The sequence below is a fragment of the Ceratina calcarata genome, unplaced genomic scaffold, assembly GCF_001652005.2.
Source record: "Ceratina calcarata isolate Rehan_Ccalc_2016 unplaced genomic scaffold, ASM165200v1 scaffold255, whole genome shotgun sequence".
Taxonomy (NCBI): domain Eukaryota; kingdom Metazoa; phylum Arthropoda; class Insecta; order Hymenoptera; family Apidae; genus Ceratina; species Ceratina calcarata.
In genome coordinates this window covers 40,761-62,201 of record NW_017147566.1, presented here as the reverse complement: position 1 = coordinate 62,201, position 21,441 = coordinate 40,761, and the positions used below count along the sequence as shown (strand labels likewise).

The 21,441-nt window shown below is 37.0% G+C and overlaps 4 protein-coding genes across 8 annotated transcripts; 2 read left to right on the top strand and 2 right to left on the bottom strand.

Moving 5' to 3' along the window:
- Nucleotides 1-1,095: 1,095 nt before the first annotated feature.
- LOC108623149 (uncharacterized) lies at nucleotides 1,096-4,474 on the bottom strand. The gene is made up of 12 exons (XM_018021461.2): nucleotides 4,287-4,474; nucleotides 3,988-4,222; nucleotides 3,794-3,919; nucleotides 3,565-3,714; nucleotides 3,402-3,490; nucleotides 3,177-3,307; nucleotides 2,934-3,108; nucleotides 2,758-2,870; nucleotides 2,534-2,688; nucleotides 1,724-2,463; nucleotides 1,475-1,645; nucleotides 1,096-1,411 (listed from the first exon to the last, which is right to left on the bottom strand). Exons 2-12 carry the CDS (start codon nucleotides 4,037-4,039, stop codon nucleotides 1,343-1,345), a joined length of 1,971 nt encoding a protein of 656 aa, XP_017876950.1. The 5' UTR covers nucleotides 4,040-4,222; nucleotides 4,287-4,474; the 3' UTR covers nucleotides 1,096-1,342.
- LOC108623155 (transmembrane protein 231) lies at nucleotides 4,390-9,149 on the top strand. Its single transcript, XM_018021472.2, has 8 exons — nucleotides 4,390-4,566; nucleotides 4,653-4,816; nucleotides 4,900-5,022; nucleotides 5,088-5,295; nucleotides 5,364-5,617; nucleotides 6,983-7,243; nucleotides 7,605-8,018; nucleotides 8,158-9,149. Exons 1-8 carry the CDS (start codon nucleotides 4,425-4,427, stop codon nucleotides 8,290-8,292), a joined length of 1,701 nt encoding a protein of 566 aa, XP_017876961.2. The 5' UTR covers nucleotides 4,390-4,424; the 3' UTR covers nucleotides 8,293-9,149.
- mnd (L-type amino acid transporter minidiscs) lies at nucleotides 8,018-19,688 on the bottom strand. 5 transcript variants are annotated; one of them, XR_003388923.1, is made up of 9 exons: nucleotides 17,717-19,555; nucleotides 15,115-15,333; nucleotides 13,667-13,937; nucleotides 13,177-13,300; nucleotides 12,720-12,920; nucleotides 11,895-12,044; nucleotides 11,212-11,389; nucleotides 10,880-11,084; nucleotides 8,018-8,097 (listed from the first exon to the last, which is right to left on the bottom strand). XR_003388923.1 is itself a non-coding variant. In XM_018021465.2 (9 exons), exons 2-9 carry the CDS (start codon nucleotides 17,991-17,993, stop codon nucleotides 11,023-11,025), a joined length of 1,482 nt encoding a protein of 493 aa, XP_017876954.1. In that variant the 5' UTR covers nucleotides 17,994-18,551; nucleotides 19,604-19,688; the 3' UTR covers nucleotides 9,068-11,022. The 5 variants fall into 5 exon arrangements, 4 of the variants coding, with proteins under 4 accessions (XP_017876954.1, XP_017876952.1, XP_017876953.1 ...); XM_018021465.2 differs by lacking the exon at nucleotides 8,018-8,097 and adding an exon at nucleotides 19,604-19,688 and having other exon boundaries at nucleotides 9,068-11,084; nucleotides 17,717-18,551; XM_018021463.2 differs by lacking the exon at nucleotides 8,018-8,097 and having other exon boundaries at nucleotides 9,068-11,084; nucleotides 17,717-18,551; nucleotides 18,639-19,555.
- Nucleotides 19,689-19,747: 59 nt separating this feature from the next.
- On the top strand, nucleotides 19,748-21,320 carry Rbm13 (RNA-binding motif protein 13). The gene is made up of 7 exons (XM_018021459.2): nucleotides 19,748-19,872; nucleotides 19,940-19,986; nucleotides 20,066-20,209; nucleotides 20,276-20,588; nucleotides 20,660-20,905; nucleotides 20,971-21,048; nucleotides 21,115-21,320. Exons 1-7 carry the CDS (start codon nucleotides 19,858-19,860, stop codon nucleotides 21,247-21,249), a joined length of 978 nt encoding a protein of 325 aa, XP_017876948.1. The 5' UTR covers nucleotides 19,748-19,857; the 3' UTR covers nucleotides 21,250-21,320.
- The last annotated feature ends 121 nt before the right edge of the window (nucleotides 21,321-21,441 follow it).

Here is a 21,441-nt window from a genome sequence, read left to right as displayed (position 1 = left end):
TTTGGCCCTCGCTATATTCCCACGAACGATAAAATATTCCAAACGCCGGAGTGGCATTGCCCCTATAAAAAAGAATGATGTACACTTTTACCAAATATGCTAGACACATGGCTATTTCATTTTTCTTTGGATACAATCACATTCCAGGCCTGTCGATACTACCTTTCTAGTCTCAGAACAAATGTACGTACACCAAAGACAGTTTAGGACAGCATGTTATGATTTAAAATAGTAATAGGTAACGCGAATATATTGCTCAAGAGTGATTCGATTCTGGCTGCACCACCCGCGGTATCAACAGAAGGCACGTTGCTCGCTAAAAGTGTAGGAGGATTTATCAAAAGATTTTTGGTAGAGGTGAAATCATTCTCTGTCAATTCGTCTACGTAGTTACAATATAAACGATAAATTATTATACGTAAGGCTCTTAGTCTTAATATCTCGGTAATAACTATTTTTATCTAAATAACTAAGAACGAACAAGCTTATTTTCACTACTAACGTGCAAGGCATTTTTACTTGATGATAGATATTAAACGACGCTTCGTATTCGATTTCATTTACAAGATACTGCTTGTGCGTCTACTTCAATGCGACTATTTACCCCCGGATCCAATCGCTATCAACACTCCAACTCTGCTGTACGTACGTAGACCGAAGCAACGTGCATCGTTCGAAAACGATAGAATAACAATTTCATTGAATCCCATTGAATCATTCGCAGGATACTCTACAGAATAGTTCTATGTTCGTATATCCGCGATTATTGCTAACGAACAGAAATCTGATTTAGCTCTTTTTATTTACAAAATTCACGAGCTAAGCCTGCGAGCTCTCCGACGCACCATCAGTAGTGATAGTATCGTATGTACATGTTATACGTGTATCGTTTAAAAGTAGCTATAAAGTGTATCTAGTACAAAAGAGAAGCGTTATATTGATAGCGAGCCTCATTTAGAAGCAATGTGTATGTTAGATGTTAAGCGAGAGAGCAAGAGTAAAACGAAGAATATGTAAAAAAAAGAAGGGAACTAAGAAAATATATAAGGTTTATAAGGAACGAGCTCGAGGTATTCAATAGGATTTATATGTAACTTTTCCTTAGAAAAATACGTATATTGAAGACTGTTAAATGGATTGTACATGAAAGTTTGAATGTAAATCAGAGAAAATAAAAGATAAGGATTAATTTCCATTTACTTATTTTACTAGCAATCGAGCTACTATCAAGCCTCTCGATTTAATCGTTTCTTTGTATAAAAGTAAAAAACTAACAAATCTAAACTTAGAAATAGATACCTGTACATACATACACTTCTTTTTAACTAAATCCTGGTTACCATCACTTTTCAAACGTGGTGAAGAGCCGGAGTATATCAGGATAATAATTGGCGATATATCGTGTGGCGTCCTGTAAATGTATGATTGGTAAAACAAGTAATATTTAATAGTTGTTATATTAATCGTAATTTACCTCTTTTGAGTCGATCTCGATTCCGTTCATACTCAACATACATTTGTATGGTAAAATAGCACAGTGATTAGTGATGTTCAGAAGACAATTCAACTGATAGGATCTTAAATCTTCCATCACTTCTTTTGAAATATTATTCAAGAAGTACCTCTTACTACGTGTTTTGAATACCTGGACATACGTTTATATTTATAATATTAGTAAGACTGATCGATTAGATATCGCCTGACTGTAACTGCGTTTACGTACTTCGTCGTGGAACAATGCTTCAACAACATCTTGGATACAGCTAGCTAAATCTATTATAGTTGACTTAACTTGTGCCATTGCATCATCATTCAATGAATACTTGAGGCTTCTATCACGATACCTCAATAATAATTTGCATATCCTTGATAGGATCGCGCAGTTGTTTGTAACGAAAGATCCGTAAATCACTGCGGAGGGTGCCAAAGTAAAAAATGAGTTTCTACTGTGGCTTTCCAGTATACAAATTTGTTCGTAAAACGACAACGCTTCCGAAAGTAATAAAATATTGTACGAATGTATATTTAAGCCTGAGACGATTAGATCTTGAGCGGCTTTCATAAGAATTGGAATGATTTCTTCTAAATTAGTCATTGGAGCCTGTCCTAAAAACGGTATTTGCTGGCACTGTTCTCCAAATGCTTCACTGACAAACAAATTCGTGAGTAATCCTTTCAGTGATCTGATAATCTCACATTTCCCAGTCACAGACGATTGATAGAACATACTGCGCAGGTGTATTAATAGATTTTCTTGTAAATCGCTACTAGACACCGAAGTCATCCATTCCATTAAAGCTAATAACTGCGATTGGTATTCTCCCATATTGTGGTAGAGGTATTCATGAATGAAACGATTTACAGTGGGTACGCTCTGCTGCATGTACCGTGAAAATTCTATGGTCATGTCGAGTAACTTATTCGTCTCCTCCGGGGAAACTGTTTCAGGTTCCAATATGAATCCTAAAACGAGACGTTCATTTCTTTTCTTGTCAGTAGATACTAACAGACGAATGAATTGATAGAAACGTACCGGTTTGCAAAGTGCAGTAGAGATTAAAAGCGAATCTACTTTGATATTGAACATTAGCAAACGTAAGAAGATGATGCCCTGCGGTGTTAGATAAAAGTGACACAGCGCTGGACGGCAGTTTCACGCTCAAATGCAATTTACCCAGGTCTTCGAGACTGAAACATTTCACTTAGAAATAATACGAATCCAGATAAATCATCGTGATATTAAAATCGTCTATTCACCTGGTGATATCAAAAATTGATCTTGTATCCTGTTCTTCAAAGATATTAGAACCGACTTGAAAGTATCCTACGGACGGTAGCAACGGCGCTACATTTTTCTTAGTTTTTTTCAACTACAAAAATGAAACACATTCAATTTACGCGTGAACGACTACTGCAATTATTTTTTATATTACTTGAAACGTGTTCCAATTAAAGCATTTCTTGTCTTCCGTCAGCGAGACTTCCGACCGAGCTCTAACATTTTCTAATAATGATTGTAAAGCTTCGGGTATGTCTCTCCATACGCTCCCTATGTTTACAGACTGAATTCTCTCAGGTACTAATTCAGGTTTATACGATTTAAATAATCTAAAATGAATCACGAAGTTATATCGAATTATTTTGAATTGAAACATTTTGAAAGGCGAGGGACTCACGAGAGTAGGGCAGTGAAATGATTCAGAGATCTCACGCTTTGCTGCTGAACAGCTAATAATCTAGATACATCTCTACGTGTCACGTCTTCTGGTTTTGCTAATATATAAACAAGACGCGCTATGTGTTTCCCCTGTAATAATGCACATTACTCATTCATTTCTGTTATACCATTAACGTTGCTTCAATAGCAAGCAACAACTTATTGAAATGCACAGTGTACTTACTACTCTTTCTTTCTTTAGCATCACGTGAAAAAATACATAGTAATATATATTAACTACTTTTCTATCTACCAAGTGATGATCCAGTATACCTAAAAGCAAATATACTGTTTTGTTTTCTGTCTTGTACTCAGTTATACTATATTTTAATTAAAAGTAACATTACCAATTATCCACTGTATAACTATAGTGGACACATTAACAGATAATTCGTAGATACGTGCCAGAACCCAAGCAATGATCGATTTAACTGTGTCTTCCGGTACTTTGTACTTTGGAACTAGGCACATTATTAAAGGTACCAATCGATTAGCACCTATTAAATACATCTTATGATTTATACTTTCCACAGAGAATAGTTACGATTCATTTTTTTATATACAGAGTACAATTACCCATATCAACAGTCATGATAACATCTGCTAATTCATTAATATCCTCATCTTCCAGCCCATTGGAAGCAACATAGTTCTTTAATATACTAAATGACTCGTCGAATTTGGGGTACTTCTTCCCTTTTCCTAAACGATGAATGCAAGTTTGAAATTATTTGTAATGCTCGTCAGATTGGGATTATCAAGTTATTTACCTTTCAAATCACGTAAAAATTGCTTACAAATTTTTCTCTCATCTTTCGACATTTTTACGACGATTAATTTCCTTTAGGAGGATATTCAGAAATTCCTCTGTAACTTCATATAAAAAATGGTGTAAATTACTATTTTTCGATCACGGCTCACTAATATTCATAACTATCCACAAATAAATATGTTCCTGGCCCGGCATATGATGCCGCCAAAAAATTACGGACGTTGGAACCTAACCTAAGAATACGACGAACATTAAAATATTCAGTTCGTCTTTCTTGTAAATGACGACGATACCTACATGATTTGCTTAGTACATGTTTCTCCCTCTTCAATAATTAATAAATAATCAAATAATTCTGAATCTTAAGTCTAGCCAGACTTCTCTACGAGATCGAGTGTATTCGTCTGTTTCTATGACAACGCTTGCCTGAGCGTCATGATGACTGCTGTCGAGATATTCTCGAGCTCTGTTTATTTTAAGTATAAAAGCAGAATATGTTCCATAAACTTTGTTGTCGTACTATTTTTAAGGATTTTATCATTGCTTACACCGTTCTTTATTATTTACAATGCGGGAGGTATCAATACTTTAATATTAATTACAGTTAATAACTAACAGAGAGGGAATTCCTCTGTCTACTAAATTGTTACAACTCTTTTCTAGGTTTTTCCTTAAAAAATCGACTGTATACAGAAAAACCTGATGTATCGTTTAACTATAAATATCTATTGTTAGCAAATAAAAATTACAACCAGAATCCTGTGGTTTGTTCAACGTTTACAACATATAAGAACAATGAAATTAAGGATAACTGTGTACTGATCAAGGTTTTACTGCTGTATTATTATATCTCAATCTACCGATTGGATGCAGTTTGTTTCAAATGTATACTACTGTTTAAAAATTGTAGGTTCAAGAGATAGATACGAACAGTGATGGTAAAAAGGATATTTTAAAGTTCGAAGCCCATTTTTATACAGACGAACCCATACGATCTCTGAAGCTTTTATTATTCTTCAATTTTCAATTAAAGGTAGAATACCTTTATTAATATTCCTTCACTAATTTTCGTTATTTATGATGATCTTAATTCGACAGAGATTGTTTGAGGCAAACATCGAATCCATTGCTCTTTTTTCTAACACGTTAGACGGCGAGGTACAAAATGTAGTATTTTATGGTGACTTGATATTAGAACAGAAAGGGCTCCTTACCAGCGAGGGTTTATACGAAACATATAATCACAGCTTAGAATTAGGCGATCGTTCTTTAGATGAACTTCTACTACAGAGTTTTAATCGTAAATGTTAGTAGAACTTGAATACATCAGTTCTTTTAAATTAAGGACTGTGAAACTATGTATGTTCATTTCAGTTGCAGTTAAAATAAGCAACGAATACGTGACGAAACAGCTGGGTGATTTGAATGAAAGTGCGGTGATCGTTAAAGCAGAATTAATTTACAGGGAATATTTGATTTATTATCAGCCTAGTTTCTGGGAAGAGTTGAAATGGGCATGGGTCCAGTATCTGTCATGTTTCCTCGTTTTCGCCTATCTAACAAAACATATTCTCATTTTCTTATTCTCAAATAGGTACCTAAACTCATACGTTGTACTGCCATGGAAAACCAAATGATTAAACGAATTAAAACTACTTCCCATACGTTTTTGATATGTAGAATTATCCTTATATATTTTCAGTCCATCTTTTCATGTGCCCTTAAAACGCTAGAAGCACCGAGACTCTAAAGATTCAATATTATAATATAATCGTCCTTGTTACATCCTAGATTGTATAAATCGCACACTTTAGATAAGCGTTTCAATTTACGGTTGCTCAGTTACAATCTATTTCTACATAATTCAATATCTACTGATATCCAATGTGTAATAGATGGGATCGATATTCAGATAAATCTGTTTGAATTCGGCAGGGCCGCCGTTCGTATAAATTTCTATCATAGACTCTCATTTGTTCTTCTTAAAGCGCGCGAACGAGTCCTTTACGCTAGCGAGTTTTTAAAGGGAAAGTATGATACATATATTCTAGAATTAACAACTGACTAAATCATCGTTAGTTTTTAGTCCCTATTGAATTAATGATCTCGTGAACTGATTGTGAGACCAGAATTCGAAAAATATTTTTCAGAAACATTTTACGTCCGATACCGACTATTGTATCTCGTTTTAAATCTATTTCGATTAGAAGAGGGATGCTTCGGGTGCAAGCAGGTGATAGCATTGATTAAGACGGCCCTGGCCAGCGGAGCAACCCTTCTGAACTACGCGCTCGGCCAGTTCAATGAGGGTGGAGACTGCGCCCTGTTACCGTACCGGAACCCGTAACGTTCCACTCGTCGTGCCCGTCGCACTCTCGACACACGGTTCCCCCGTGAATTATTTAGCGCGACAGCGCGAGAATCGGTGAGTGTTACGCGTCAGTGTCCACTTAAGATGATACGCAAACAATCGAGAGCGTCGGAACGGAGGAGCCCGTGATCGCTAAGAGAAACAGGGGTAAGTGGTGCGAAATAATACTTAGACCCTGCTGCGTGGATGCTGTCACGATGCGACGGCGTTCACTGAACCTTCCACCGGATACCTTTTTTTCTAACGATCCTCTTCTCTAAGATAGAAATCGAGAAATGTGCGAAACTTCTTGTTACTCTTTGAAGATTCTATCCCTCGTCGAGGGTGGCAAGGGCCTTACCAGTTTCATAGAATTTCTTGTTGAGAGTCAGCAAACGTGACGAAACGTTCTACATATTCTGATGAATTATACATAGCAGTGGATGCATATATCTGCCTCCGTTTATAAACTGTCGATCAAAAATAACAATGGATTTATATTATGAATAATAGACGACTACGCTCGGTCGCAGTATCTAGGAAAATTATTATCCGATAGGAAACTATATTTATCTTGAAGAGAAACGTGTTCGATATCGTACTGGATAACACGATCAATTATGATTGACTAGTGTATTAAAAGTATACCAGAAGAGCCATGTCCACGAGGTCCAAGGAGAAGGTCGTGGCCGCTTTCCGAAAGTTGTTTCGATCGTCGGAGAAGATCTCGGAGCAAGACGGAGCGAGCAGCTCGACGAGTTCACCTTCGAGGAGGCTTCTCAGCCGGCATCATCGCCCGGACGCTGTTACTCCGGCCGACGGGTCGGATAATTTAGGCGCCGGCAATTCAAACCACGGGAGTTGCTTCTTCAAAACAAAGAAATCGACCGGAAGTTCCACGCAGGTATTTTATACAGACCACTACGCGCGGTTTCCCTGCTTCGAATATTATTCATAACTTCCTACGAGGCGTATTACCGTAAAAAGTAAGGAGACTCGTCGCTTACTCTCTAAGCTTCATAACTTCGGGATACTAAGTTCTTGTTGCTTTCGCTGAAGCCACATATTGCTGCATGAGGTATCCGTAGTTTCCTAATGAAGAGAGTTCCTCAAGCGTTACTTTTTAACGAATCCGCTCAATTTTCTTTTATCCTAACAATTAAAAGAACATGGGAAACATTAAATTAAGAAATACAAGACTCATTTAAATATAAGAATTTACAAATTTGGGAAGAAATGCTTTGCCAGACTGTGGATTAATTTAGGGAACGGGACAGGCCGGTGTTCCGGACAAGAGAGTTAATTTGCGCCGGTTGATGAAGGAGCTCAGCGAGATTCAGAAGACGCAGCATCGGCGCGAGTCAACCTTCACTGCGGAGCTGGTTAACGACAATCTGTTCGAGTGGCACGTGAGACTGCACAAAATCGATCCGGAGAGCGAGCTGGCTGCCGACATGAGAGAGCTCAATATACCTTACATACTTCTGCACGTAGTCTTCCCAGAGAACTTCCCGTTCGCGCCTCCGTTCATGCGTGTAATCTCGCCGAGGATCGAGAAAGGATTCGTGATGGAAGGCGGTGCAATTTGCATGGAGCTCCTCACGCCTAGAGGATGGGCAAGCGCGTATACTATCGAAGCTGTTATCACACAATTCGCGGCTAGCATCGTCAAAGGCCAGGTGAGCATTTCTCAATTCCTATGCAGTATATGTATACATATGTACGATCCACTGGGACGTGTTAGCAGGAATGCAGATTCTGCAAAATACACAAAAGAGAACTCAGTTTATAAAGAACTTGGGCTTATATATATTTCAGGGTCGCGTGACTAGGAAACCAAAGACGAAAAAAGACGTGCCGTTTAACAGACGTTCAGCCGAGGAATCGTTCAGAAGTTTAGTAAAAACTCACGAGAAGTACGGATGGGTGACGCCACCCCTTGCGGAGGGCTAGTCATTGGGATCTCCGAAAAGGAGGACTTCGTTGCTATTTATAGTTACACAAAGGTTTTGTATCTGACTAGATCGTCAATATCATTACCTATTCTTTCCGGGCGACAATATAATTGCATTTTAATTGCATTACGATGCTTTCGTGAACGGGGAAAACGGGTGCAATATCTGAGGAAGAAACGACGACGATGGTTGAGGTTGATAGTTAGAAGAGTTAGACGGAGTCTAATGAGTCTTTAGAATGCATTGATTCGGTTGAAATGAATAACGTTCGAGGCTCAATTATCAAGGCGTTAGTAGGTCGCTTAACGGTTTCATAGCGAGTTATGAAATTGATATGAACAATTGTAATGCACGTATCACAGTGATGAATTTTATAAGTCTTATACGATTATCGATAAATATTTGTAAGTATTTTTGTTAAACTGTTATGAATGAACGTCTTTCACTCGTCGATCTTCTTTTTTCCCATTTAGAATATTATAGCGAGTATAACGATTATAGTGTAATAAAAACGATTGAGCTTTCATTGCGGTGATTTATGTTAAAGACTAAGGTGAATTACGTTCGAACGTAATAGTTAGGGAATGTTCACGTAAACGTAAAACTATGCGAAATTTACTATTAACATGGTATTTGTGATAGAGGAAAAATTTAGTCTTTCGATTATCGCAGTAATTCACTTGTCTGGAACTTCCATTACCTTGAAAACGAGATGCCACGAGTCGTGCATAAATTTTTATATTACCACGATTGAAATTTGTAAAAAAGAACCATAGAAATAAGTTGGATTCTTATTATGCAGCCAATTTTCGACATAGTACAATATATACAATAATAAATAATTTCCAAAATTAAGATTATTCTATTGTGTATGGATACGTAAAATATTCTGTATTGTAAATTAATGCAAATATATATATATATATATACACATCATATATATATATGCGTACATTGCCGTATTCAACATTTTTTATTTATTGCATTATATATAAATAAAATCTGTTGCATCGTCATGCTTATTGTTACAATATTCGTTGCTGTGTTATTTCTACACACTTTTTCCCATGATACTTTCGATTAACTTCGATCTTCAAAATGTTACTAACAAGATTTATCGTATTTTATATCATTCGTGTATAATAATTGATGCTCTATCAAGTATTTCGTAACTAGTTCCGAACACATGATTGTTTTAGGAGTTTCCATTGCTATATGCACGGCGCACATTATCAAGGCACATGCTATCAGTCGATCATACAGTTTTCACTCGTAATTGATCGTATATTGAAACAATAAATATTATTTCGTCATATTTCTCCCACGTGGACAGAATTCAGGTCTTCCTTAAACGCTATATATTTTCTAAATTAAATATACGTAGTTAAAATCATGACTGTGGATATTGACGCGTTCTTAATAAAAAATACAGAAAGCCAGGAAGGTGATGTGAATTTCGATTCCAGTCGAAAGTTATTTAAAATGCATAAACATCCGCAGCAACGTTCTTAAAAAAAAAGGCTGGTGAAATTAAAAACGATTATACACACGATTACTAAATTTGCGCAGTATTGTGATGTATAAAATATCGTCTTTTTTTTAAATCTACGTTTCTCTTTATATCCTATAAAATATTTCGTAACACACTGTGCGCTAGTTACAGTTCAATTTTCCTAGTTTTTAAATGCATAATTTGACCAGACGTGTCGTGTACGTTAGCGCGAACATTAATTAATAAATAAAGAGAGTTCGCTGTTAGTACCGACTCGTTATAAAACGTTCTCTGTGATAATCGGATATATCAACGAAATTTTTAATTCTAAATGAATTATTTCTTTACTAGTCTATCGACTAACTTATTGACAAATGGAATCGAGAAGTGCGGCAGACAATAGATTACTATCACTGAGTTACCCTCGACTTATTGAGCTGAACAAGGTAGTCTATCGATATAGAAATCACGATAAATAATTGATAATCGTTCCGTGTGCATGTATATACAATTAAATAGTTTAAATACGTTGTACACTTACGCTACTTATATTACATTTATTATGCGTATGAATTCCTATGCTTCAGCTGTACTCTGCAATTCAGAATCTCCATTATGACTTATTAAAAATGTTTGATAACATTTTTCAACGCAGGATACGACCAAGTTTCGAACAGGTTTCTATGCGTCAATGAATCGAGTGCGATCTAGTTCAAATTAATTATAATAATATATACCTATCGTATATACGCGTTTGCAACTCTGCATTCTTACGATTTTACGCATAAGCATTATCTATAAGATGCAATGAACAGCCTTGTAACTAATTCTAGTAGACATTTTATAAACTTTCAAGAAGTCAGAGTCTATCGTTCTTCAACGTACGAGCAATATGCTGCAGTTAGGTAATCGTCGTGTCAAATTGGTAGAAAAAGTTAAAAAAATCTATCGATTGACAGAATTCACAAAAATACGATCAAGTGATTCGATCGTTTATATTCTGAATCGACATTCCTTGAATAATGATTGTTATTATACTCCCTCGGAATGTTGCGCTGAATTTTATTTGAAACTAGACTAGATGAAGAATTACCTGCTGTTCGTAATCCGTCTTCTGCTCTCCACCAATTGCCAGAGTTTATAGACAGACGAATCGACGAGTTTATGCGGCACTGACACATTCGTACAAATTTTTATATAAAAACTATACATTACGGTAAAAAGGCCACTTAGTCATCAATCCCTCTTTTCTTCTTGCACGCACATGAATAATTTCGCACAAACCATGTTAAAATCATCTGTGGAAAGTACATAAACTTGTAATAGACGTTCGTAGAATATTGATTAATTTCATCATCGGTGTAACGACGTACAGTGAAAGGAATTTTATTAATTGCCTACAGACAGAGAACTGTAGTTACTTACGAGACGATTTCACGAGCCATTTCGGTTTCTGTTGCCAATAAATAAAGATCCAATACATGGGAATGCCTGATAAGATGATGATCACTCCGATGCCGACTTCCCATGGCGACACATAACAAGGCAACGTTACCAAGAAGGCGCAGATTATGAAGAATATAATAGGTAACACGATCGAGACCTTCAACAAAAATTACAATCAACAGAATTTCGGAAGAAACTTTTCCTTAACAGAAAGAACGACTATTTACAGTATTCGCTGGTGTAAAAAATCTCTTTATTCTAAACAGGAAAGCATTGTTTAATGTACTGTAAAATTGGTAAAAGGAAAGTAGCTATTTGCTAAAGCTTTTAATAGGATGACAGAGAAAAATATGAACAGTTTGCATAACTTTGATTCTGCGATATAAAAAATAAGATTCGCTGCTGGCATGTGACAGTACGGGAACCGGTTGAACAAGCGCGGTAGTTAAGTACTTATTTTACTATCACGAGAAGAGAACTGTGTCACGCCGAGAACAAATCGTTCGAAGCTTCTTATCATAGGTAAATATTTGAGGCAAACGATATTTAAACACTTTTCAATATTGTTCCGTTTTTCGTTTCCAGCTCCGTGCAATAAAAATAAAAACGAAATCCTTTCTACAGAAGCGTCTAATGTGTCCCTAATTTTTTTTTTTACGTACCTTTATAGGTCGTTCACGCTCAGGACTTTTGTAGCGAAGCCAGAGGAGACCAGACACCGAGAGCGTAGTGAATAGTGCTTCAACGAAGCTGACATAATTGATTAGCACATAGACATCCTCTATGATCAAAAGTGCCAGGGTGATAATGCACTAGAAACGGAAATTATAGTTTAACGCTTGAGCCACTGTTCGAGCGCGGCAGTGGAAACAAGAAATTAACCATCTATATTTTATCATTCCTTTTATACTCGTATAATTAATCAATCCTGATTTCCATGAAACGTCACCTCATATCTACTATCAATTCACTAAACGTACAATTAATTAATCAGTACGAATATCACGGTCGATTTAATTTAAAATTTGAATAACTAAATTACTCCTGGTTCAAAGGACTGCCGTTTTATTGATGATCAAAGGGATCGTTAACGGGATGAAAAGCCTCGATTTACTGCTCTCAATTAGTAGCCGTACATCAAAATGATAGGTGCGCACCACGTCATAAAGAAACCTAATCATATCTACGTTTTCCTATTACAATCGACCGATTAATAAAATATTTCAATTTGATTCACTTAATACTTAATAGTATAGATTTTTCGTATCTTCGAAATCGGATTTAGATTTAATCTTTAACTTTGAAGCGTTTCAAATCTCAGGGCTATCAATATGATATCATAAATAAATAGTACTTGCGATAAACGCTTAGTCGTCCATTAGTCCACGTGTATCAATCGTTTTATCATTTACATAACTATTAAGTTAGCAACGAATTTTCTCCTTAAGCGTTAAACAGCGATAATAAACTGCGATGTAACAACTCACAAGGAAAATGAGCGATGGCATAGGAGTCAAGTTTTGCACGTTGATAAGCGCAATCGCCATGGGCAAGTGTCCGTTGCGGGCGCCTACGAAAAACAATCGGGATGATGCGAAAATTGCTCCGTTCAATGCCCCGAAGGTTGAACAGGCCACGAAGAACGGCATTATCCAAGACATCACGCCTAACAGCTTATCGCCAAACGTCTGATGAACAAACGAGGAATTAAAAAACGTTATTTCCAGACTGTAAATCGTTAGTTATTATACACCTGATTATTTACGTTTGCTATAAATGATCTATTAGTATTATTGAGTATGGAAATTTAGTAAATTAAGCAAATACAGTAAGCAATAACTGAGTCAACTAATAATAAAATAATGTAAGCATATTTCTCACATGCAAATGAAAGAACAATTAAATAAAACTGAAATAAACAAACTGAAGAAAAAAAAAACTTACAACAGCGACAGCGTTCGACGCGAGAATTTCGTCTTGTGTTAACACTACAAAATACGCAACGTTCGCCAGGACATAAATCACGGTCACCAACGGCAATGATATGCAAATTGCCTTTGGTAAATTTCTGTAAAAACGACAATTAAACATTACATACCTAAATACTTGCACGGCTCAGGTATATATTATTGTTTAAGATCCAGCGAACATTGGAATGAAATGATCTTTGGATGACTGGCAAATACGATTTCATTCATGATTTAAATATAAACTGTATAAAGATCAGTCACCGATGAGCCAAATTTGCTCCGTTTCAAATTTAACTGCCAGCTCTCCATTTACAAAAGTCTTTGTTGCGACGATATACGAAAGTTTTCCTTTCACAAACGAGAACAATGTTCGATTAAATTCTAATCCAATATAGAGACGATTTCAAAGGAACTCGTATTCAAAACGACTTAATCATATAAAAAAAAGAATGATGATAAATTACTTGTAAGGATCTTTCAGTTCCTCGGTAACGAAATTCAAATAATTCCATCCGGAATAAGAGAAGAGGCCGGAGTAAATGGCCAAGGCGATGTAACCGGGTTGAGTATTGGTCCCATCCATGGGATGGCGAAAATTTTCCGTGTGGCCCATGCAGAGCCAAGCCAGGCCGGCGACCATAATGATTACCAACGCGAAAACCTTGGTCCCCGTGAAAATGTCTTGCACCCTGGTGGCCCATTTCACGTTGTAACAGTTAATAGCGGTCAATAAACCTGCGAGCAGCAATTTATGTTTCCTCCTTTTTACTTCGATTACATTTCCCGCTCGTATGTACATGCATCGTCAATCAAAACAAGCATAATATTATTCATACGATTGATTGAAAGGTGAAAATATTTGAAGAAGAGTTAAAAATATCACAATCAATTGCATGACACGGTTCGATAACAGGATTGTGCCAGTATAAATCAGTCCTAGAGTGTGCATCGTTCTATGGACCCGACACTTGTGAAGAATCGAGAGCGGTGAGTTTCCAAGTATGTATAAACGAATTCAGTTGGACTATCGATCTCAAATAAATTATTGAGCGATCAGTTTTAATTAAAGATTGTAGCATTCGTATAAACTCTAAGAACGTACTCGCGTACCTGGGAGCAATAGTGATTCAGACAAAATTATTCGAACGGAGAATAAAGAAAAATAAGTAGAATTCTTTAGACTAGCCGAGGCTTATCAAAATGAGTCAGTGGGACATTCCTCACTCTCGATGGCACTGAACGTACATATTAAGAAACGTCGGCTTACCAAATACAGGGAATCACAAATTGCGACACGATGCATTCAACGAGATTGAGTTAAATACACATGTTAAGATATATATCTATTTCAAACTATTATACATTATTTTTAAAAAAAGAAACTCGAACCATGCATAAATACGAAGCGTTGAAATACGTTTAAAATGTCTTTTTTATCATATCTTCATGTCTGTTAACGTTACGACTTAAAGAAATTCGAAGATACCACCGATTACGAGAAATGTGTTAGAGGTGGAGTAGATAAAGTCTAGTTGTATTATCAAAGAATAACAAAGTTAATTAATTCCCTGATGGTTATTGACACGACAAATCCACACTCGATCATTAATTACAAGAATACATAATCCCGATATTGACTTCAATTCCAACCTTTCTTTCTTACACAATCTTGTATCTATTTAACAAGGGAACAAAAATATCAGATAACGAGACTGATAACCGTACCCAAAAATTCTTAAAAATGCGTTGTTTGCACAAATATAAATAAAAATGCCATTGATAAAAAATGATAGCATGCAAGTACTCTCAATAATAAGAAAAGTCCGTGGAGAACTTCAGCCACCCACATTTATATGAACAATCGTATTTAGCTTAAAAATTGTAAGCTAACTAATTCTAATAATATTCTTACATGTAATGACCGCGGCGAGTAACCGAACCGCTGCGTAGGGAGGTACGCAACCGGGCCAAACTGGTTGAAGGATGTATTGTGCGAACGTTAGGGCTGTGATCGCGTTCCCAGTTGGGACCAGGATGAACAATGCGACCCAGAGGTAAAGGAAGGCCGGTAAGGGTCCGAAAGCGTCGCTAATGTAAGCATAATCCCCGCCGGACTTCGGGATCATGGTACCTGAAAATGCGTTCATATTTCCTTGGATTTTTTCACAATAACGAAATATTTATTCTATAATTGTATAATTCATTAGAATAAACGATAAGGCAATTGTGGATTTTAAATATGAACAGAGAATATCCTTTTACAATTCGAATGCCACGCGAATTCCATAAGAATGCAACATGAATTAATTATAATTAGTCGTGAGAAGATATGCAGATAGATTATGAAACGGAAAATCATGGGTCAAGCTGGTTGACGCGTTGCTACGAGCGGGGATTCCAGAGGAGGCGTTCAACGAAATCAGCTGGATTACGTTACAATTAATCGCGTTGGTAATGTAATAAACCATTATTGACCTTTTCTCCCAGAGTTCAGAGTTCGGTTCAGGCGACTGTCGCGTGCCACGCGATTCAGTTACATTAAATTATATATTTCGAGATAAACCACTGTTTACTGAATATCGAGAAAACCGACAATAAAACGGCAAACAATGCCCGTTAAGGACATTGTTACAGCGTGACAGAAATATGGATAAGATATTTTCACATTCTGATAAGTTGACACGCGCCGACTATCATATTTCCATGCGGCCACAACAATACATTCGTTGATAGATTACGAGCGTTCCGAATGTCTCAGCATCCTCTTTCGCGGCGTATATCTACACGTGTAACACGATCGTGAAAGATTATATTTTCAAACAAATCCGTCCGTTTCCTCACATTAGATACATATTTGAGAATAGTTTGGCATCAGTTAGAACGCATTCTATGAATACACGTTACACATATACGTACTTCCACGCGATTTTTGATCGTGGGCAGCGCAAGCGTCATTGAACAGAATCAGTGAACTCCCGAGAGTCGACGATAATAAAACACAAACGCTGTGCATCGACTGATTTCTCTGCAAACAACGAATCATCGTATTGACTCATACCAAGCCGAAATTATCGCAACAGTTTTTCTTACCAGATCTCGAATCTGTATTCAAGATTTCCGCGTTTCGAAACAAATTTTCATGTTTATCATCTTTCCACATGATGGAACTGATTTAAACAGAACGCTTGGAAAAGTTTTTCATAGGAGAAAAACGTAGAGGGTTTTACGTTTAATCCAGCATAATGTGTTACGTTCTACGTAGAACGATGAACCAAAAGCGTAATTAGGTCGACCGTAATTGATAAAACGCTTGGAAACTTGTAACAATAACCGGCTGTGTTCTTCGATCGGCGCGAGACAATGCGCTCGGACCCTGGGAAGCAAAGTTCAAACAGATTATTTCGTTTTAATCGAAATTAATTTCCGGTCATTTACTTATCTTCATGATATCTACAGAGAAAGAATATTCAATACAATTTGCTCAAGCTCTACTTGAACATTTACTGTATGAAGTCTTTCAATTTGTGTTAACAGATTATCCCACTGAATACGGTTTCGTTCAACGTATATGAAGAAAACCATATAAGTGAGTTGATATGAGAAAATGATGCTTATTAATTCAGATCTACTCTGATCTTCCTTGTACTTCCGATAATTCGTACATTTCAAGTATAAGACTAGTAGCCAAAACACAATACTATGTAAAGAGCAGATGATTACAAATGATACTTTTACAGACAATGAAGCCGTTATCGTACGTCAAACTTAAGTAGTACAACAAAGCCGGTAAAGTCTTTAATAATCCTTATAATCGTGTCATTAAACTACTGTGCAGGCAAGATACCAAACGTAAACGTCCAAGTGTCACCTCGATAATAATCTATTCATTGCATGATAATGCATTCAGCATGTCACCTACCGCAACTACTTTTTCAACTTGCATATGTTTATCTACGTATGTAACGCTTAACACGTGGCGCTTGAATTGTGTACACGCTTTAGACTCAATAACTGTAAACTTTCTAATGCATTTCTAATAATCAACTAATCATGTAAATAAGAAACTGGAGATAACGAACGTATAATTAAAAAGCGACGAGTTTCTTTCTGTTATCGTTTTAAGCTAATCTTCGAGTTAAGCTAAACTTTCTCGCGTTTTTATTTCTAAGTCGATCGACTTGGGTGAAAGGTGATGATGCAAGAGTTGAAAGGTCTGTCCACAGACGCGTAGCATTCGAATTTCAGCAGCACGTGGTCAATAAAATAAAAACGCGGATGCGTCCGTCCACTTCTGCATTTCTGAACTTACGGGACATTGATCTATATCAATGATCAATGATATTTTCGTAGAAAGCTAGATTAGACATACAAAGAGACTTTAACGTGAGGTACTTTCATCAGGTAGACGCATAGATCATGATGCAACCGTAACGCGGGTGTACCACATGGCAATTATAAATGAAATGTTGAGGATATTCACTGATCAAACCATCTAGTTAACGTATCGTTCTTACCTAATTCCGCGTAGCATAGTGCACCGATCAGAGACAATACCCCGGAGAAGATCCAAACGATCAAAGCCTGGCCGACGCTGCCGCTGTTTCGTAGCACACCTTTTGGAGATACGAATATACCGGCGCCGACGATGATCCCGACGATAATCGCCACACCGTCTAACAGGCCAAGCTCTTTCTTCAATTTCACCGCGTCGTGATCGTCGTCGTCGGCGTCGTTGGCGGTGTTGGCCGTCTTGAGGATTTGCCTCTCGGCCGGCGCGACTTTGTCCGGCATCGTGTGTCTTCTCGTACACGCGGGTAAGTTCACTGGTCACGAGATACCTTCCCGTTAGCAGCCGAAAAAGTACTGAACGGCGGCGAGACGAGCATGTCGGGAGGGAGCGCGAGGCCGGCACACGCCTGAATCTGATGCACGTGTGTAAACGAGCAACGAAGAGGGAAGAAGAGCGCACACCGACAATGTTGACCGCGTGGCTGTAGTTGCCGTTCGCCAGTCACTCGACGGATACACGTGCGTAACTGCCGCGTACCGCGTCCGTATCATGCCCGCAATGGCAATGGTGGCGTCGCCTGTCGACGTCTCATTTCTACCGTTGATAAGTATCAGCTGATATTTAGGAAAACGCGGGAATTCTATGCACTTCGCTCAAAACATCAGCATTGCTAATGTCACATCAGTTCGTCTCACAGACCAGTCGCCGAATTTCAAGATAAATAAATGCTCTTCTTGTACCTTTTAATACAATCCTTCGAGTGCAGAATCTTACTTGATGAAATAACATATGAAACCTTCCTCGTTTTTGTTCATCCTTCGACGATTACATCGTAGATACTGCAATTTTTATCCTTTGTTATTATTAGAAAAGTATAAGAAAATTAAACGTTCTAACTTTACAATTAAAACATGAATCATTTATACTTATTCTTCTCAATTGCGAGGAACTAAAAACCACAATTAAGAATAGATATTGTCAACACGTTATCATGCGCCTTCGCATGTATTGCCTTCATTGTTTGCACGAACATGCATACACTTACATTCCCTAATATGAAAATTTCCACTGTTCACCCGTACTTAACCACCGCGATTAATATAGCACTATCGCGAGTCTGAAAATTGTAACCACACGCGTGTTTCACTGCGCGACTAACGTAAGCGTGAATTTAACATTTTTCTTTCGATTTCAGCACGAAATCGCGAAAAATACGAAAGAAATCAGAAGTTTAATGCAACTGATGTGCTAATGCCACCTACACGGGTCATACTGTGTCTGTTAACACTAACGCGCCGCGTCGAAACTGTTGGAACGAAGCGTCGCATTAGCGTCGACACTGCACGAATTGCAAATTATTTTAAATATAAATTAAGCACCGACCAAAATGTCGAATACCTAAAATAATGCGTGCAAATGTCAAGAATCAATTCAGTATTTCTGACACAATGACAATTTATAATTACACCTTTCCGAACGATTTGTCTCGTTCGTATCATTTAGTTTTCGTAAAAAACTATGTTAAAAATAATATTGGCTTGATTCAGATTCAATAATATAGAATACCTAACTCTTGTACAGTATGGAAAGTAAAAATATTTCGTCGCAAACGAATTTCGTGGTCTACACCAGTGTCCACGTCCGTTACGATGAGTATTGTGCACTTCCTTTCATTTAAAAATCAGGGTATTAACGTTAAATAAACGATAAACGTATGACACTTTCTTTAAACGAACAGTAAAGAAAACTTTTGCTAACATTTGAATTATTTGGAAATCCATGTATTCTACGATATTTTAGAAATTGTAAGTAACGTAAAGCGTTGGAGGGTTTGAGGAATTTCAAGCGCAGTATTGTTCAGTAGGAGTAGTGAAACTCAGGTTTTACTTACGAGATTTGAGGAATTTCTTTCTTATTATTTCTCAATAATTTAAAGACTGGAGTATCGCACGAGCCGCGTACATATATAACAGCAGCCATAGTAGCAGCCAGGTGCGCCCTCTGGGTAGCAGCGAACGTAGTGAATCCTAGAATCCTGATACACATAACCTGTAGTATGAAACACGTGTATCTTCTTCTATAAAGTTCATTTCCTATATTTATAAATGATTTCTCTAACGAACTTGTGCCTCGTATGAATTAAAAATGCAGCACGACGACGTGAGTATATCGGGTGTTCTATTAATTGTCACGAATATTGAGGTTCTTTAAATCTAAATTGCTCTAGGTTGTCTGGAGTGTTATCAACAAATCTTTCTGTTCCTTCAAAGTAAAGTAAGTGAAACTTGAAAATATTACAGACATTAACATATGCATAGCAATAGGAAATTATAATCATATTGTAATATTCCAGCACCAAATCACAAAGGTTTTGTCGTAACGAGTATAATCTTACTGGTCTCTGCAGTAGGGCATCGTGTCCTTTAGCAAATAGTCAATATGCAACTATTCGAGATGAAAATGGAATAATTTATTTGTACATGAGAACAGCAGAAAGGTATAAATCACATTTTTAATAATATTCAATTGAATAGTTTCGTTCGAACATATTTATATTTCTCAGAATACATTTTCCAAAGAATGCGTGGGAGAAGGTGAAACTCTCCAGGAATTTTGAAAAGGCGATACAACAAATCAATGAAAATTTGTTATACTGGCCGGGGTTTATAAAAGCAAAATGCAAACAGAGGTTTATAAAGATTACTCAGTACCTCATACGTATGAGAAAATTGAGATTGAGAAGGCAGAAACAAATTGTACCAATACAAAGGAAGATCGAGAGGAGAGAGAGGAGGAGAGAAGAAAAAGCTCTCGTAGCTGCTAGATTAGAAACTGCGATAGAGAAACAGCTTATGGAAAGATTAAAACAGGGAATGGTACTTATTTTCGTTTTAATTATGTTACGCGTACACGGTTTTCTTAGTTATTCATGGAAGATTATTTTCAGTACAACGATATTTATAATTTCCCACAAAAAGTATTCGACAAAGCTGTGGAAGCTGTCGAAGTGGAAGGTGAAAGTGAGGCTGAGAGCGAAGCCGAGGAGGAGGAAAAGGAGGAAGAGATCGAGAGAGAAGTAGAGCTGGAATTAGAAGCCGACGAAAGGGAGGCAAACACGCCGCATTTCGTAGAAGCAGAGACCGACGAAGAGGATGATGATGATGATGATGATGATGTCGAACAGTTATCTATGGTAATTTCTATAATTTTAATAATAGCTGTATCCTTTTACGTCATTTAATTGCATTCTCTTAACAGGACGAAGACAGTGATTCAGGGAACAAAGAAGAAATTCTATTATCTGATGGATTTGAATCTGAGATAAGCGATATCGAGGTAAGAACTATTAGAATCTTGTTCATTCTTGCAACTACGTTGAACCTAAAATTGATATTATCACAGGACGCGGTACCTTCGACGAGTAAGAAGAATAAGAAACCTATTGTAAAGAAGCGCAAAGTGCTTAAGAAACCTCGACCGAAAGTGGAAATCGAATATGAAATCGAGGACGAAGTACGTGAAAGAGTACGAGCGTAATCGATTCTTACTTAAGATAAATCTAATTGTATTTTGTAATAAAGTTACAAATTGTTTTATAATTTTAAGAACGAGACTTTAGTTGCAGTCACCCAGCCTCTCAAGTTGTAACTTCTAGTAATTATAAAATATATAATTATATACGAACCCTGCGTTTTCGATGGTTCTCGATTTATTCAACGGATCAGAACG